Source organism: Oryctolagus cuniculus, chromosome 6, assembly GCF_051225735.1.
Source record: "Oryctolagus cuniculus isolate XC-2025 breed Fujian yellow rabbit chromosome 6, ASM5122573v1, whole genome shotgun sequence".
In the NCBI taxonomy this organism is placed as follows: Eukaryota; Metazoa; Chordata; class Mammalia; order Lagomorpha; family Leporidae; genus Oryctolagus; species Oryctolagus cuniculus.
Window position 1 is genome coordinate 146,603,314 of NC_142872.1, and position 17,825 is coordinate 146,621,138.

Consider the following 17,825-nt stretch of genomic DNA (forward strand, 5'->3'; position numbering starts at 1 on the left):
TTGATTTATCTAATTTATTAAATTTTATCCATATTTCAAGGTCCAACATAAATATCATTTTTTCATAAAGCCTTTCCCAATACTAAAATAAATTTCCTTTGACTCTTTAAAGATGACTAAATTTCTTCTAGGTACAGGGTTAACTATAAATTGTTCTAGCATTTTATAACTTTACACCTTCCAACTAGATTATAAGTTCCTGCTGCAGACTCTTTTTTTTTTTTGACAGGCAGAGTGGAGAGTGAGAGAGAGAGAGACAGGGAGAAAGGTCTTCCTTTACTGTTGGTTCACCCTCCAATGGCCGCTACGACCAGAACGCTGCAGCTGGCGCACCACACTGATCTGAAGCCAGGAGCCAGGTGCTTCTCCTGGTCTCCCATGTGGGTGCAGGGCCCAAGGACTTGGGCCATGCTCCACTGCACTCCGGGGCCACAGCAGAAAGCTGGACTGGAAGAGGGGCAACTGGGACAGAATCCGGCGCCTCGACTGGGACTAGAACCCAGAGTGCCGGCGCTGCAGGCAGAGGATTAGCCTAGTGAGCTGCGGCGCCGGCCCCTGCTGCAGGCTCTTAATTGTAGGTCCCCTATATAATAATAGGGCCTTCAGTCACATTAAGTGCTGATGGCACATTAAGTGATACAGTCCCTGATGTTGCATATATTTAGGGAGCGAACCACCAGATGGAAGACCTGCTCTCTCTCTGTAACTCTGTCTTTCAAGTAAATAAATAAGTCATTTTTTTAAAAAAGAAAAGCATCATAGACTTATAAGGAAGAATACTTAAGATTAGATCATATCTGATCTTTGCTGAATTGTCTGTGGGCTAGCATTCATGATATTAATTTTAAGAACTGAAAGCAAGACCTAGAGTAACTTAAGCTCTTTCATTTTTAGTTTTTTTTTTTAAAGGTTTTATTTATTTGAAAGAGTTACAGAGAGAGGTAGAGATAGAGAGAGAGGTCTTCCATCCACTGGTTCACTCCCCTGATGGCTGCAATGGCCAGTAATGTTAAAGAGAGGTTTCCCTTTGCTTCTTTTTCTTTTAAATTCTCTTATAGTCCTCTAACTACTTAATTGGTGGGCAGTGAACGTAGAGTACTCATGAAGAGTAAGTCCCACTGCACAAATCACATGCCCATTCTTTTGATTTACTGGTACAAGAAGAAAAATATTCAAGAGCTCCTAACGCCCAAAATCTGAGGAGCAGCTCTAAACAGAGGAGGAGGAAATTATTTTCCTAGTTTCCCGTTATTACCATCTTGGCCCATATTTTTGATAAAAAATAAACTTATAAATGGAAGGTTGGTTTTCTCCAATATTTCATAAAGATCTATTTGATATTTTCCTGGGAAATTGTAACCAATTTTCAAATAAACATGCTTATAGCGATTATGATCCCATAACACTTAATACATGCTTATAAAACACGTAAATGTAGGGGCCGGCGCTGTGGTGTAGCAGGTAAAGCTGCCGCCTGCAGTGCTGGCATCCCATGTTGCTGCCAGTCTGGGTCCTGGCTGCTCCTCTTCCAATCCAGCTCTCTGCTGTGGCCTGGGAGGGCAGAGGAGGATGGCCCGGGTTCTTGGGCCCCTGCACCTGCATGGGAAACCTGAAGGAGGCTCCTGGCTCCTGGCTTCAGATTAGCCCAGCTCTGCCTCTTGTGGCCATTTGGGGAGTACCAGCGGATGGAGGGCCTCTTTGTCTCTCTTTCTCTGCCTCTCTTTAACTCTGCCTTTCAAATAAATAAGTGAATAAATCTATAAGAAAAAAAAAAAAAAAAACAAAACAAAAAGCCCAAGTAAATGTTAGAAATAAACTCTTCAAACATACCATGTTTTCAATTGAAAAATCACTTGCAATTTAAGTTTCGAATTTAGTGACACCTTGTGGACATAAGGAGTCATGTTGATATAGATCATATTAAATATAGTGAAACAAAAATGTAATTCAGTCTTTTATGATGTAACAAATACATGATACTAATATAAGATTAATATAGGGGAAGCTGGGCCTGATATATGGAAACTCTGTACTACTTTAAAATTTTTTATTTTGTAAATTTAAAAATGTTCTGAAATAACAAGTTAAAAATATTTTTAAAAGGTTAATTTCTTGGGGCTGGCGTTGTGGTATAGTGGGTTAAGCTGCTGCCTGTGATGTTGGCAACTCATATGAGTGCTGGTTCCAGTCCTGGCTGCTCCATTTCCAATCCAGCTTCCTGCTACTGTGCCTGGGAAAGCAGTGGAAGATGGTGTGAGCCTTTGAGCCCTGCTACCCATGTAGGGGACCTGGATGGAGTTCCATTGGGCCATCTGGGGAGTGAGCCAGCAGATGGAAGATCTCTTCTCTCTCTGTCTCTCCCTCTCTCACTGTAAGTCTGCCTTTTAAATAAATAAATGTTTTTTAAAAAAAGGAAAAAAGAAAAAAAGTTAATTTCTCATTTTTAGAAACTTGACATTTTTAGAAACCAAGTACTCTTTTGATATTATAGCAGAATGCTTGGTCTCCAGTATCTAAGAAATGCTTTTTAATAATGACCTGCTTTGTAAGGAAGACAAGTGTAGCTGAATGACAGCAAGAAACTCATTTTATTCTTCTGATCTTAGTTTTCTCATCTGTCAATGAGGCAGTTAAGCAAAAATATCTACTGTCCTAAAGAAATAAAATTGTTAATTTTATAGGCATAACATTTTTCTGGTCTGCCAAAACATGTTATAAGCAAATAATTGGTTTATTACTAGTGAACATATACAAATTTACTTTCAAAACAGCTGATCTCAGATCAGCTTCACAGATTCTGTATTTGCAAATTTGCTTAATTGTTATTTTCAGCTAGACTGAACAAAGCACTTTACCTTCTTGTTTCACTTCTCATTTTGAAAAAGATAATCACAGCTGATATGTGGGGAAAGGATTATACGGGGCAGTGGCAGAAGTCGAGAAATCAGTGAAAAGACTTTAGGAATAAAACATGATAGTGTACAGCAGTTTAAACTAGTGAGGAAGGCAGAGATGACGAAAGGTACCATATTCCAGATTTTTTTTATGAAAAGTTTCAAAATCAATTTTTGGGAAGTGGGTTATTGAATAAAGTGGAGTTTGCAGATAATGCAAAGGCTTCAAACCTGAACAAAAAGGAGGGCAGAAATATAATTAATTGAGGCTGAGGAAAACTGAGAAGAAAGAGGCTGGTTTAGACTGGGGAGACCAGGAAGCAAGCCATATCCAAGTGGATATTCATTAGTGATGTTTACTAGATACCCAAGAGGATCTGCTACTTACTCATTAGTGAAGTCTACTAGATACTGAAGAAATTTGGTTATGTGAGTCTAGAATACACAGAAAGGATCAAAATGGGAGACAAACATTTGTAGGTATTAGGATTCAGAATATTTACAGAACTGAGAATGGGGTCACCTAAGGAATGCAAAGAGGTCCAAAGATGGGGCCTGTGGCACTCCCAACTTTTAGTGAGAAAAAAAAAAAAAGTTTAGAAAGTTGAAGACAACAAAGGAGCCTTAGATTTATGGAGAAGAAACAGAGAATGGCATCCTGAGAAAAAATAAAGGTGTGGAAATTAGCTGCACTACTGAGTTACTGGAAAGAAAAATAGAAGATTGTTCCACATTAAAAGAGACTAAAAAGGGCCTTGCTGTGGCATAGCAGGTAAAGCTGCTGCCTGAAGCACCGGCATCCCATATGGGCAGGAGTTCTAGCCTTGGCTGCTCCTCTTCCAATCCAGCTCTCTGCTATGGTCTGGGATAACAGTAGAAGATGGCCCAAGTCCTTGGGCCCCTGCACCCACGTGGGAGACCCGGAAGAAGCTCCTGGCTCCTGGCTTCCGATTGGTGCAGCTCTGGCCATTGCAGCCATCTGGGGGAGTGAACCAATGGATGGAAGACCCCTCTCTCTCTCTCTGCCTCTCCTCCCTCTGTGTAACTCTGACCTTCAAATATATAAAATAAATACTTAATAAAAAAAGAGAGAGACTAAAAGAACATAAAAACTAAAGGCAATTAAGAAACATTGGTTGGATCCTAGATAAAAAACAAATAGCAAATAAGAAACAGTCTTGGGACAACTAAGGAATTTTAAAAATGCACTGAACAATAGACCATAGGATCAAACTGTTTATTTTCTTAGGGGTGACAATGGCATTTTGGTTATGTTGCAGAACATCTTTTTTATTTATTTATTCATTTGAAAGGCAGTTACAGAGAGGCAGAGGCAGAAAGAGAGAGAGGTCCTCCATCCACCGGTTCTCTCCCCAAATGGCCACAACGGACACAGCTGGACCAATCCAAAGCCAGGAGCAAAGAGCCCTCTCCAAGTCCCCCACACTGGTACAGGGGCCCAAGGACTTGGGCCACCTTCCACTGCCTTCCCAGGCCATAGCAGAGAACTGGATCGGAAGTGGAGCAGCCGGGTCTCGAATTGGCGCCCACATGGGATGTTTGCATATGCTACGCCATAGCACCCACCCAGAGAACATTTTTATTATTTTGAGATATGTGCTAAGAACTTAGGGAGAGAAATAATGGCATCTGAAGCTTGTTTTCAAATGGTTGAGTGAAAAAACATGTTGTGGTAAAATATTAACAGTTGTGTAACCCAGGTGAAGAGAATAAAATAATTCACTGTACTATGAATTTTTCTGAAAGTTTAAAAGCTTTTATATCAAAAGAAAGAAAAGACAAACAACCCAGCAGAAAAAAGGGCAAAACACATGTACATTTACAGAAAAGGACATATCAAGGCTAATAAACAAAAAGCCATTCAACCATATTTGTAATAAGGACAATACAAATTAAAGCCACAGAGCCACATCATTTGGCCATCTACCACAGCAGTCAAAATTACAAAGAATGAAAATGTCAAATGTTACTGAATGGAAACTATTACATGCTTTTAGCAGGAGAGGACACTGGCATAAAGACTCGGTAGTTGGCCAACGCCGCGGCTCAATAGGCTAATCCTCCACCTAGTGGCGCCGGCACACTGGGTTCTAGTCCTGGTCGGGGCGCCGGATTCTGTCCCGGTTGCCCCTCTTCCAGGCCAGCTCTCTGCTGTGGCCCGGGAAAGCAGGGGAGGATGGCCCAAGTGTTTGGGCCCTGCACCCCATGGGAGACCAGGAGAAGCACCTGGCTCCTGCCTTCGGATCAGCGCGGTGCGCCAGCCGCAGCGCGCCAGCTGTGGCGGCCATTGGAGGGTGAACCAACAGCAAAGGAAGACCTTTCTCTCTGTCTGTCTCTCTCACTATCTACTCTGCCTGTCAAAAAAAAAAAAAGACTCAGTAGCTTCCCATGCATCCAAAACTCGGTGATTCCTATCTAATGGACATATCCCAGAAAAAGTCTTCTTGGTATATAGAGAAGGCGCAAGACTTTTGATAGGTACATTGTATGTAATGCAAATTAACCCAAATGCTAGGTGTATAGGTATTCATTTGCTCATTATCATTACTATTGTTAATTTCCTATAAAGCACACACATACACATATATACACATTTAATCTATATGTACACAAATATACTATATAACTTTGTATGCTTAATATATTTCACAATAGAAAGTTAAAAAATGTGATCAATTCAACAGATGCTGATAAGTTAAACGAGATGAGGATGAAGAACTGACATCTGGATTTGGCAGCAAAATGCCAAGAGGAAGTCAATCAAAATGACCTATAAGCTGAAGTCTTTTAAAAGAATTTTCATTCTGTTTTGGAAAAAAAGATACAGAAAAGTGTATCGAAATAGTAAGAAATAGGCTGTTCATACCTCAACAGCTTTCTGTATCTTTCTAAGGGAAGGGGTTCTTAGAAGACAGGGCAAGATTATTCTCAAAAACTATTCAAATGCATGCTATCATGTGAAGAGACATATTTAAGGGTGAACATTTAATTCATAGTGCAAATCGAATGGAGAGCAAATTGTGGAGAGTAAATGGGGCTACTGATAATGCTTCTGGGCAGTGGCATACAATGAGTTGTCCCAAGAAAACTGGCCCATACGGTTTCCCACTAAGAAGCCAAGTTCAGTTTTGTGCCCTAGAAGGCTGCCCACAAGACTGGAATAAGGAATTCTCAGGGGGTTAAAAAAATTGGGGTGGGAAGGCTGGTCTTTAAATGCAGCCCAGTTAAATTTCATCAGTCGCTGATTCTGGCATGAAAATTATGGCTGTTAATGATAAATGTAAAATGATACTTACTCAGTTGATGGTATATAGGTTTATGCAACCCTTGAAGTTTCATTGATGCCACAGCAGCAAGTTTACCAGGGGGCTGCATTTTCCCATCTAAGAGATACCATACTCGAGCAAAAGTGGCCCATTGCTTAAAAAAAAAAAAAATAGGAGAAAATAAATGCTAGCTAAAATGGAAATGATTGAATTTAACATTATATTCTATCACCTCTATTCTATGACTGTCCAATAATTACTTTGAACATAAAACACTATCAGTAAAGAATCTGTTTCATTTTCATTTGTATTTCTGGAAAGCGGGGGGTCTCTTATCATTCTATGAAGGTAAACACAGTACTTTTTCTTGCTTGCTTTTCTTAAAAATAAACAAGTAAATAAATAAAAAACTTGGAGTTTTTTTATGTCAGTCCACGTTCGATCCGTCAGGAACTGCTATTGGATCCAGCATCTTCCAACAAAACCTGCGCAGTCGTCCTACTCCAGTGTTACCAGCCCGGCTTGTGTACCTGCAGGTCTAGCCTGGCTTATTTCGACAGCTTCCAAACCGATTCTTTGCTTCATCCTCCCCTCACCCCCAGCTCGCAACAGTCTATTCTCGGCCTAGCGGCCACAGCGCTCCTCCCAACACCGCCGTCAGATCACGCTACCCCTTGGATCAAAACCCTCCAACAGGTCCCATTTTGCTTAGTAAAAAAATAGACAACAACCAAGAAACCCCAAAATCCTTAAAATGGTCTACAATGCCCCCAGGTAACCCAGTTCATTATTCCTCTGAACTTCTAAAAATCTTTTTTGGGGAAAAAAAAAAAGACAATAGACTAAGAAAGGAGAGGACGAAAGAGAAGGTGGACCCTCTCGCTTATGCTTTCCCAAGGCAACTCCTGGTGGACGTGCTCGGCTTCCCGGCAGACTCAGCTTCATCCCTCTCCTTCTGCCGTGGTAATGAACCTCACCAAGCCACGAGAATCCGAGCTCACCTGGGGCGCCCTGGAGAAACTCGACATGTTTCCCGGACTGGCAGATCCTTTCACCCAGGCGCGGAGCCGGGTCACACAGCGTTACCGGTCCGGTAGGAAACGGGCAGAACCAAGCATTTCAGTTCCTAGGCGCACCTACACACTTCCGCTACTTCTCCTTGCCTGGGGCGCCCTCCAGTCTCCCCACAAAAGCAGTTTCGTATTGAAAGGGTGAACTAATGCAGTCATTGAGAAAATAACGCCGGAAAGTAACCCATTTGACGGAAAATTGCGGAAACCTAATATAAGGAACAGTTTCCAGCGGATCTAACAGGAAGGGAACCGGAAGTACGTCACAGCGCGCGGCTATTTGGATGGCGAAGCGGAGACCTACAGCTGGGGTTGAGCTCCGAGATGGATCGGTATCTGCTGCTGTTGGTCTGGGGCGAAGGGAAATCCCCGTCGGCGGCCAGAGGGGAGGCGGAACGTGGGCCAGCGGTGTCATCCGAGGAGAGAAGCGGCGAGAAGCAGCCTGGTATGCTTTGGGCTGAGAAAGGGCGGGAACGGCTTGCGGGAGGCGACTCTGAGTTTTGGGTCAATTTCTGCTGGGCACCTACCGACCGATTTGTCAGAGTGTCTCGGGAAGCTGTGAGTCTGCCTGGGGAGGTGACGAGTAAAGATAGCCGGAAAATATCGTGCAAGCGAAAAAATAGGGTCAAATTAGTCGACGCAAGATTTGCAGCTCTCAGAACTTCCCGGAACAGTAACTATTTAGCTCAATAAATTCCTTTGCCTAAGCAGTGATTTTTGGCAACATATGCCTTCAGTAAGCCTTTCTGCCTCCTCATTTCCACGTGCAGTTAATGGGGGAACAGATGAATGAGGGTCTGCTGCCCTCGAGTTTGCATTCTAATGGGAGGAGACATTTCACGTATACCCCAAGCTTAAGAAACAAATGACAGATTTTAATCGATTATGACTGCAGTAGTTCCACTGCGTGGTACTCTTGTTTTACTTGGTGTTCTGAAGTTCGTTGTGGGGGTTTTGTTTTGACGAGGAGGAAATGTATGTGGTTGTGTGTAAGATTCTGTGACAGTTCTCCTCTTTGAAATTCTTCCTTTGAGGGAGGGGAATCTTGGCTTTGTGTTAACTGGCTGGCATGTGCAATCAGGGGCCCTTCCTGGTTTCTCCATCAGCTTTAGCTTTATCAAAACTTGAACACATCTTGAGTAGCGTGTGGTTTTTTATGCACGATAAATTGGTCTTGAGACTTTCTGATAGCCACATCAGAGTAGACGTGGGTTATATGCTCTGAGCCCGCTAAACTGGTCTGGTTTCTTTTTCAGACTTCACTGCAGCGAGTGTTTATCACCTCCTGAAAAGAAGCATCGGTGCTGCAGTGAATCCAGAAGATAGTACTTTCCCTGGTGAGTATAAAATAAACTTTTTAGTGCAGCATTTGTATTGGAATTAACTTAATTGGGGCACTTAGGAATACAAGGCACAGTTGTTGACAGTCTGCAAGGCACTGGGATGTGGAGGTAGCTAAAGAGATACAAAACTGGAAAACATATTACCTCTCCATGATTCTTGAATGTCATGAAGTTGTTATGAAAATTATTATTATTCAGCTTGGGTTTTGCTCCCTTTATAATATTTTCTTGCAGGTCATTACTGGTCCATATAACATAGGAGAATGTGGCATTTTGAAGAAGATGTGGTCCCGAGTAAAAGCACTTTGTTTATGTCACCACCATCTTCCTTACCAGTATTCTTTATTCTGTCAATAGCTCTTACCAAGTCTCTTGTTATACACAGCGATGTTTACTCTGTTCTCATCTGCTTTGACCTTTTAAAGCATTTCACTTTTTAGACCTCTCCTCCGTTAAGTTTTGTTTGCTTTTTACAAATCCATCTACCTGCTTTAATAATTATCATGTTTTTACTTTTTTTTCATGGCCTCCTTCTGAGGCAGACCAGTGCCTAAAAACTCAAGGAAGTTTCTGTAGGTGCCAGGAAGAGTACAATCATTTTTTATAACATTGATGTCACGAATATACAATCTGTTCTTTTCTCTTTCATTGAATAAACTCTTGTCTCAGTGTCAACTACCAGTGGGAAATGATTTCTAATGAGTACGTTCTGCAATAGCCTGTTTCCCAAGTCCCAGTAATACTCTCATTAATGCCTAGTCATTACTAGAGTTACAGCAGCAAAGAGTTGTGTGTTTCCTGAAAGGATGTTATGGAAATTATATGACTTCTGTCTTTTTATGAAAGAGATAAAGTCTTTTGCTGAAATTATTAGACGTGTTAATAGGTACTTAACATCTTTGATGACAAGCCTCAGAACCACATTTCTGCTTCCTGCTTGGAATCCAATTTCTGTACATAATGCTAAAATCATCATAATTCCTCTGATATGTACCGTGGAGTCACCTTTAATTTTATATACTCATGTAATAGTCCATCATCCAAGATTGTCTTCCATACCCTTAGTGTCGCTTCCCCTGTCGCGGAGGACGACACTAGACCCTGCGCTATTCTCTTTGCCGGGCCCTTCCCGGGTTTGCTGGCCCCCCCCCCGTGGAGGGGCGGCACCCCCGCCGCTTTCCCTGCTTCCGCAGCGGAGCGGCACTCGCCAACCGGCTCTCTCAGGGGCTGCTCAGGGGCTCCTCAGATGTTCCTGGTGCATGTTGTCTCTCTCCTCCTTTATAGTCCTCTTCCGCCAATCCATGCTCTGCTGCCCACACGCCAAGCACGCTGCTCTCCTCCAATCAGGAGCAGGATCAGCTCCTGCAGCTTATCAGTCGAACTGGTGAGGCAGCTGTGTAGAAGTTGTTTGCTGTCTCTCAGTGCCATATTGTGGGAGAGCAGATGCATAGAATTAGTCCTAGCAGTTCCAGTAATTTAGTCTAGTCTCAGTTGCTCCCCACACTTAGGGTATAGTTTCTTTTTTTTTTTTTTTTTTTTTTTTTTTTTTTGACAGGCAGAGTGGACAGTGAGAGAGAGAGACAGAGAGAAAGGTGTGCACCGCGCTGATCTGATGGCGGGAGCCAGGTACTTCTCCTGGTCTCCCATGGGGTGCAGGGCCCAAGCACTTGGGCCATCCTCCACTGCACTCCCTGGCCATAGCAGAGAGCTGGCCTGGAAGAGGGGCAACCGGGACTAGAACCTGGTGTACCGGTGCCGCTAGGCGGAGGATTAGCCTAGTGAGCCATGGCGCTGGCCAGGCTATAGTTTCTAACTCCTTTCTCTAAGCAAGTGGAACCAAATTTGCAGGGTCTTTGGAGAGGAAATTGTTTTTACTAATATGGCTTCTGTGATTTTTGTGTTATTCAGGAGAATTTAATTGGCTTTGTTTTTAAGAATCTTTAAGATTTTGATCTGCATGATCATTAAAATAATGGATTTTGAATTGTGATGAACTAAAGCAAAGGATTCATTCTAAGTGCATGCTTTTTTTCTTGAGGCAGACAACAATCTATTTGAATTTTTAGTAGAGATTTTAAAAAGATCCACATTTATATAAACTTTGGAAAGCTACGTTTCAAACTTAAAGAATTCTGTGAGTATATATGTTGTGATGTTTTCTTGTTTGTGGTCTGCTTTCTAATAAGTGTGATTTTGTATTCAAGCCTGTACAGTTGGCAGTGTACCTGGTTCCAGGAAGTGGTTCTTTGCAGTGCAGGCGATATGTGGATTTTATCAGGTAATAGTTACTAGAGAATTCCTTTGCTAATGTGGAGAATCCCATGAATCCATTACTTAGTGCCGTCTTTTGGTTTACTAGTTTTGCAGTTCTGACTGGCAAGAGATAAATTTTAATACGGAGAAAGATGAGATTGAAGATATTCTTCAAGCAAATATCAAAGAATGTTTGAATGCTGTCGAGTGTTTTGAAGAAGAGGATAGTAATAGCAGGGAATCCTTATCCTTGGCTGAGTACGTTAATATACTTTTTATTTCATCTGTTAAATAGTTAACATTCGACAGTTATTCTAAGCCATGAAAGTGAAGATTATAATAATTTTACCAACCATAGTTAGAATGTTTTAATTAATTGAAGATTTCAGCTCTTTGTTTTCGAAGACATTAGGCAATTTGGGCCTATCTCAAAGTTCTTTAAAAACAAAAATTCATACCTAAAAGTGTTTTATTTCTCAATCTTATGTAATTGCAAGAATTATACAAAGTGATATTTTAATTAACATGCCACTTTTCAAAAAAAATTCTGATTCTATATTTTAAGAACTTGAATAGAAATGTTATTTAATGTTATTAGATGGCATTCAAATCAAAATACCATTTTCATTTTACAACTTCATGCTGAAATATATGATTTATTCAGTTTGTTTATCTTCTGCATTTCAAATAACTTTTGAAATCCAGATTTTTGAGGATTATTTACATGACCAATTTCCTTTTAGGTTTTTTTTTTGAATTGTGGTGTAACATATAACTTGTCTCAGATGACAGCTGTGGTAATTGTTTCTTTGTACAATATTTCATCTCTGATAGTTATTAACCTTTCATTTTAGTCTTCATTGTCTCATGACAGAAAACTGCTTTTGTTTTTCTATATTCATATAATACTTGTATACCTGTAAGCAACTGCAAGCTTGAAAGTTTTCATTTTCTGTTTCCAGACCATATTTGTTGATATTGAGAATGTAGGATCAGGAAAAGTGTTTTCAGCCAGGGGTTCTTGGAAGCGGTCTCTGGTTATATGATTTTGGACCAGTCACTTAAACTTCTCTGGTCCTTTGTTATTTCATCCATACAGCTTGGGGATCCTTTTAGGTGATTTCTAAGGCACCTTCAGTCAGCCCCCAAAACTCTTACCAGTCCTTGCGTTTTCCTACAACTATGAAGAATGACAGATTGAAAGTATGTGTGATCTCATAATTACTTCCACAAGAGGGAGCCCCAAAACCATAGTTTAATGTAAGAGACCTTGAAATTTTTAGACAATGGGTTTCTAATAAAGAATTTAAGTACTTTTAGGCTGTGTAATAAGCAATTTGAGAAAAAATTTTGTCATGGTTAAAAGTTGTAGGTTTTCAAGATTTGGAAGAGAGCATTATATTCTTTAATCAGGACTATTTCATATCAAGAAAAACCAGTATCCTCCTTTATTATGTATTTAGCATTAACTTCTTCTTAAGATTCAGAAAAATGTTTTGTTCTGAATTTTATATGCTAGATATAATTTAGGGAATTTTAAAATTTATTTGTTTTTTGGGTGTGGGCAAGAACTTCTGCTTGGAGTTTGAATCCTGGCTTCCACACATGCTAATTATGTGGCTTTAGACAAATTATTTAAAGTAGAAATATAATAGCAGTAATATGTGGTGAATCATTGGCTTTTCATCAGGATCAAATACTCAGCATAGATCCTTTTAGTTAAGATTTCATATTGTGGCTATATGTAATCTCTGGGTATGTGCATGTGTTTCTAACATATCATTTTATTGTAGTCTGTTTGAAGAATCTGCTGAAAATTTGCATCAGTTATCAGACAAGCTTCCTGCTCCTGGTAATATTTAATGATTACTTTTCATAATGTATAACTTATTTTATACTTTTTATGAATGGGTGATAATTTAGCATTTATACTAGTATTCTCACTTCTAATTTTGAAATTAAAAATGAAAATTAATTTCTTCATATGTTCACACAAGATGCACTCTATTATTTTAATAAAGTACATTACTGAGACATTTAGTTCTTTTCAATTTTTTAGGCAAAAAAGATTAGAACTTAGACAATTAAATACCAACCTTTGCTTCCTTATTTATCTTATTATTTTTTAAGACTTATTTATTTATTATTGATTGAAAGAGATACCAAGAGGGAGGGAGAGACAGACAGAGAGGTCTTCCACCCATTGGTTCACTCCCCAGTTGGCCACAATGGCTTGGACTGGGCTGGGTGGAAGTTAGGAGCTTTATCCAGGTCTCCTGTGTTGGACATCTGCTTTTGCAAGCCCATTAGGGGGAGCTGGATTGGAAGTGGAGCAGCCAGGATACAAACCAGTGCCTATATCAGCATTATAGGTGGAGGCTTTACCTGCTGTGCCACAATGCTAGCCCCCTTATTTAACTTTTTCTTTTTTTAAAGATTTATTTATTTTGAAAAGCAGAGTCACAAAGAGGCAGAGGCAGAGACAGGTCTTCCATCTGCTGGTTCACTCCTATCATGCCTGCAAAGGCCGAAGCCGAGCCTATTCAAAGCCAGGAGCTTCTTGGTCTCCCACGCAAGTACAGGGGTACAAGGACTTAGGCCATCTTCCCTTACTTTGCCAGGCCACAGCAGAGAGCTGGATTGGAAGTGTTGTAGCCAGGAGTCGAACCGGTGCCCATATGGGATGCCGGCACTGGAGGTGGTGGCTTTTACCCTCTATGCCACAGCACAGGCCCCTTGTTTATCTTTTAATTACATTTTCCATGGACCATTGTTTTGCAGACTGTGTGCTAGAGAAGAGAAGTTATATGAATAATTCCTGAAGAGGCCCTAGATAATTCGGATTATATTCTTCTGTGGTCAAGTCAGTATATGCATTATCAAATTTCATACAGGAAAAGAAGCCCTTTAGTCAGCATTTCTTTACAAAACTCATATTTTTTTCCCTATAATGGTAATCAGATTTTATGAAATACTGTATCATTTCTGTTCTTAAAACTGATTTTTATCTTAAACGTTTCTTTGTGTTAAATACCTATCTAGAATCTGGAACAATTTGGCATTCACAAATACTTCTGAAGAGCTTTCTTTTCTGAATATTTTCAATGAAGGCTATTTTAAGCAGATGTTTATTGTATCTATAATTTGTCAAGCATTGTATTAAGGACTGAGTATGCAATGATGAGTAAAGCATGCATGGTGACCATCGAGGAACCTATGGCTCACGAAAGTGATTCTGATACTCAAGACAATCATATTTAGTGCAAAATGTCCCAGTTACTAAATTACTGAATGCATTGATAAGTGAACTTACCAGTTTCTTAATCTGTCATTTCCAAATATGCATTAAAATATTATATGGGTGTTATGTTACCAAATAAGAATTTTCATTATTTTTATTTGGTTTCTGCTTTAGTTTGATCTTTCTTATTTTCCAGCAAATTTATAATCTTATAAAATTTAAGCTTTTGTGAAGTTATCCTTCTTTTTAAGGATCCAATGATGTTATCAGTATAATTGGGTTTGCTGAGTGTTTCATTGTCTTTTAAAAGAAAAGTAATTTATTTGAGAATACAATTTGATACTAATTCATTCCTTTTTGGATAACAACATTAAGAGTAGAAAAATATAATGAATTGCACAGCTTTTTTTCCTCTACTGAGTACAATAGCATTGATGATCTCAAGAGCAATGTGTGTAATTAACCACTGCTGCAGAATTGGCAAGTAATTATGATATAGTTCATTGTTTTCTAGCATATGCTAGCTATTTCAGAAGAACATGGCTTTTCATCAAATCTGAACATTAAAAAATTTTGAACTCCTAAAGATATATATTGTTGTGAAGAATTTCAGAAATTGAAGTTAAAATCCTCCTTTATCTTCTAAAAAAAATAAGATTCAATTGTACAGGGTACTTTTTGAGAAATATCAGGTATAGCATCTCAAAAATATAATTTTTCCTCTCTTTCTAGGTAGAGCAATAATAGATATAATACTACTGCCTTCTGACAAAGACCCTCCTAAAGTGAAAGACTGTTTGCCTGCTGTAGGGGCATTAAAACATTTGAGGGAGTGGCATTCAGCAAAGATTACTATAGCAGGAATTCACTGTGAAATGTAAGCTTCTTTGTTCATATTTTATTACCGTTTTTGTTTCCAAATATGTTGCTTTGAGGAGCATTTCAAAATTACTTTAGTGTGACAACTTAGTTTTATCTCTTGGGGATAAATTAGATTTTTCTCATTTATTTCTAAGATGTTTAAGTTTTTAGCAAATATTTTCTTTTTTTTTTTTTTTTTTTTTAATTTTTGACAGGCAGAGTGGACAGTGAGAGAGAGAGACAGAGAAAGAAAGGTCTTCCTTTGCCGTTGGTTCACCCTCCAATGGCCGCCGCTGCAGCCGGCGCACCGCGCTGATCCGATGGCAGGAGCCAGGAGCCAGGTGCTTTTCCTGGTCTCCCATGGGGTGCAGGGCCCAAGCACCTGGGCCATCCTCCACTGCACTCCCTGGCCATAGCAGAGAGCTGGCCTGGAAGAGGGGCAACCGGGACAGAATCCGGCGCCCCAACCGGGACTAGAACCCGGTGTGCCGGCGCCGCAAGGTGGAGGATTAGCCTATTGAGCCACGGCGCCGGCCTGCAAATATTTTCAATGCTAATTCATAACTGTTGAATATTCTTTAAACTGTTTTAAAATAGGCTGTAGTGTCCAGTGAATACCATGGATACATTGTATTTGTGATGTCATATTTGTTTTTGTGTTATGTGACAATGTAGAATTATTCACTGTTGTATTTTATGACATTTTAGTGTATGTCAATTACATAGTACAGTTTTGATCCTTAAATAAGTATTCAGATTGGATTTATTCATGATATTTTTCATTCCGAACATGTTCATTGAACACCAGCTTTATGTCAAGCACAGCAATAAGTGCTTTTGAGTTAAGAAAGTAAGAAGACAGTCTTTTTCATCAAAGTTTAGGTGCAACAGAAATGATAATGTTCAAAATAGTTTGTAATAAGTAGGATAAAATTCTGTACAAAGCTGTGTGGGAACAATTTAGGAGAGCAGTTCTGTTTTTGAACATGAGGTACCACCATTTAGTTTCTGTTTGTGTGTGCACCAGATACATTTAAGCCAATATAAGAAGAACCTCTATTTCTTCATCCTTAGTAATAAGGATAATTACTATTTTTAAATTGTGGGGATGTGGGATTAAAACAACATATAACAGCACCTCACTCAGAGACCAAATTAATGGATGTTCCATAATATGTAAGTAGAAAAAATGGTGCAAATTTTACAACTTTGCCTCTTAGACATGTAGTTAACTGTAACAATTAAGTATAACTAAAATATAAAACCTTATATTTAATTATAATCTTTTTTTAATAGAAACTGTCAGAAAATTGCAGAGTACCTTTCTGCTAATATAGTGTCTTTAGAAGATCTCAGAAATGCTATTGACCCAAAGGAATTGTGGAGGGGAAAGATTCAGATATGGGAAAGAAAGGTAAATGGATTTTTCTGTTATCACAGTTTACCAAGCAGGCCTTGCAACTCTATTGACTACACAGATAATGTAAATATATCTTATTGGAAATGTACCTTTTACAGATGTTCTAGATTAGCACTAAGTAGAATTTTCTGCGTCAGTGGAAATGTTTTATATCTGTACTATTGCAATAGCCAACCAACCATGTATAGCTACTAAATACTTTATATGTGACTAGTTTGATGGATGAGCTGCATTTTTCTTTGAGATTTAATTAAAATATTCACTCTGAAATTTTGGCTGTTGCAGTTCTAGAATGTAATATGTTTGAAACAGAATTTGACAATAGCCATGTTCATATTTAACCAAATTGTTTTGTTTTGTTTTGCATGTGTGAAGTACCTGGAAAAACTGCTTAGAGTATATTGTGTTACCTGTAAGATTGTCTTGGGTGATCTCTGCTTTGTACTAACCAGTTTTCTAATTTTGGATTTTTTTAAAATATTTACTATACCCCAGATTTCTTAACTGCGAGATGGGAGTATTAGGTGTTAATTAGTTTCTTCTATCCTAAATTTCTGTGAGGTTCCAGTACTAGTTTGGTCTCTTATTATGAATGAAAATGTTGGGAAGTTTTTATAAGTTATGTCCTTGGGGCTGGGATTATGGTGCAGAGGATTCCCATATGGGTGCTGGTTCAAGTCCCAGCTGTGCCACTTCTGATCCAGCTCCTTACCAATGTTCCTGGGAAGGCAGTGGAAATTGACTGAAGTACTTGATCCCCAGTCACCCTTGTGGGAGACCCAGGTGGAGTCACAGGATCCTGGCTGGCTTCAACCTGGACCAGCCCTGGCTGTTGCAGCCATTTAGGGAGTGAAACAGAATGAAAGATTGATCTCTGTCTCTCTCAAGTCTGCCTTTTGGTGCTGGCAGTGTGGCGTAGGGGATAAAGCCACCGCCTGCAACACTGGCATCGCATATGGCCACATGTTCACATCCTGGCTGCTCCAGTTCTGATCCAGCTCCCTGCTAATAGCCTGGGAGAAGTAGTGGAAAGTGGCCCAAGTGTTTGGGCCCCTGCACCCACATGGGAGACCCAGGTGAAGCTCCTGGCTCCTGGCTTTGGTCTGGCCCAGCCCTGGCTGTTGGCAGACACCTTTGGAGTGATCCTGGGATGGAAGATCTCTCTGTGACTCTGCCTTTCACATAAATAAATAAATCTTAAAGTGTTTAGCCTGAAAAGTGTTTCTAGTAATTTATGTATTTTTTGTAGACTAAGCAACAGTTTTATTGTTTGTTCAGGATGGCATGGAAGTATGAGTTGACCATTGTGTTCTTAAGCTTTTTCTTGTGTTCATCAATAGACCTTTTTTTTTTAAAGATTTATTTACATATTTGAAAGGCAGACTTAGAAGAAGAGATAGAGATCAAGAGGTCTTTCATCTACTGTTTCACTCTCACCAAGAACCTGGAGATTCTT

At 39.6% G+C, this 17,825-nt stretch overlaps 2 protein-coding genes across 11 annotated transcripts in view; one reads left to right on the plus strand and one right to left on the minus strand.

Moving 5' to 3' along the window:
• MRPL13 (mitochondrial ribosomal protein L13) overlaps nucleotides 1-7,480 on the minus strand; it is a 42,166-nt gene extending 34,686 nt beyond the window's left edge. For 3 of the 5 annotated variants that reach the window (XR_016235921.1, XR_016235922.1, XM_089335643.1), the window contains exons 1-2: nucleotides 7,183-7,341; nucleotides 6,212-6,335 (exon numbers count right to left, since the gene is read on the minus strand). Coding sequence is in view for 2 of the 5 variants with exons in the window: in XM_089335643.1 (XP_089191769.1) it covers nucleotides 6,212-6,335; nucleotides 7,183-7,209 (151 nt within the window). In the remaining 3 variants the exon portion in view is untranslated. Of the gene's footprint in view, nucleotides 1-6,211; nucleotides 6,336-7,182 lie in introns of all 5 variants that reach the window. The other 2 variants (XR_016235923.1, XM_002710754.5) reach the window with 2 other exon arrangements.
• MTBP (MDM2 binding protein) overlaps nucleotides 7,457-17,825 on the plus strand; it is an 88,809-nt gene continuing 78,440 nt past the window's right edge. For 2 of the 6 annotated variants that reach the window (XR_016235919.1, XR_016235920.1), the window contains exons 1-7: nucleotides 7,457-7,696; nucleotides 8,508-8,588; nucleotides 10,799-10,872; nucleotides 10,954-11,105; nucleotides 12,641-12,699; nucleotides 14,821-14,965; nucleotides 16,246-16,363. Coding sequence is in view for 2 of the 6 variants with exons in the window: in XM_051844784.3 (XP_051700744.2) it covers nucleotides 7,576-7,696; nucleotides 8,508-8,588; nucleotides 10,799-10,872; nucleotides 10,954-11,105; nucleotides 12,641-12,699; nucleotides 14,821-14,965; nucleotides 16,246-16,363 (750 nt within the window). In the remaining 4 variants the exon portion in view is untranslated. The remainder of the gene's footprint in view (nucleotides 7,697-8,507; nucleotides 8,589-10,798; nucleotides 10,873-10,953; nucleotides 11,106-12,640; nucleotides 12,700-14,820; nucleotides 14,966-16,245; nucleotides 16,364-17,825) is intronic. The other 4 variants (XM_051844784.3, XM_002710755.6, XM_089335642.1 and 1 more) reach the window with 3 other exon arrangements.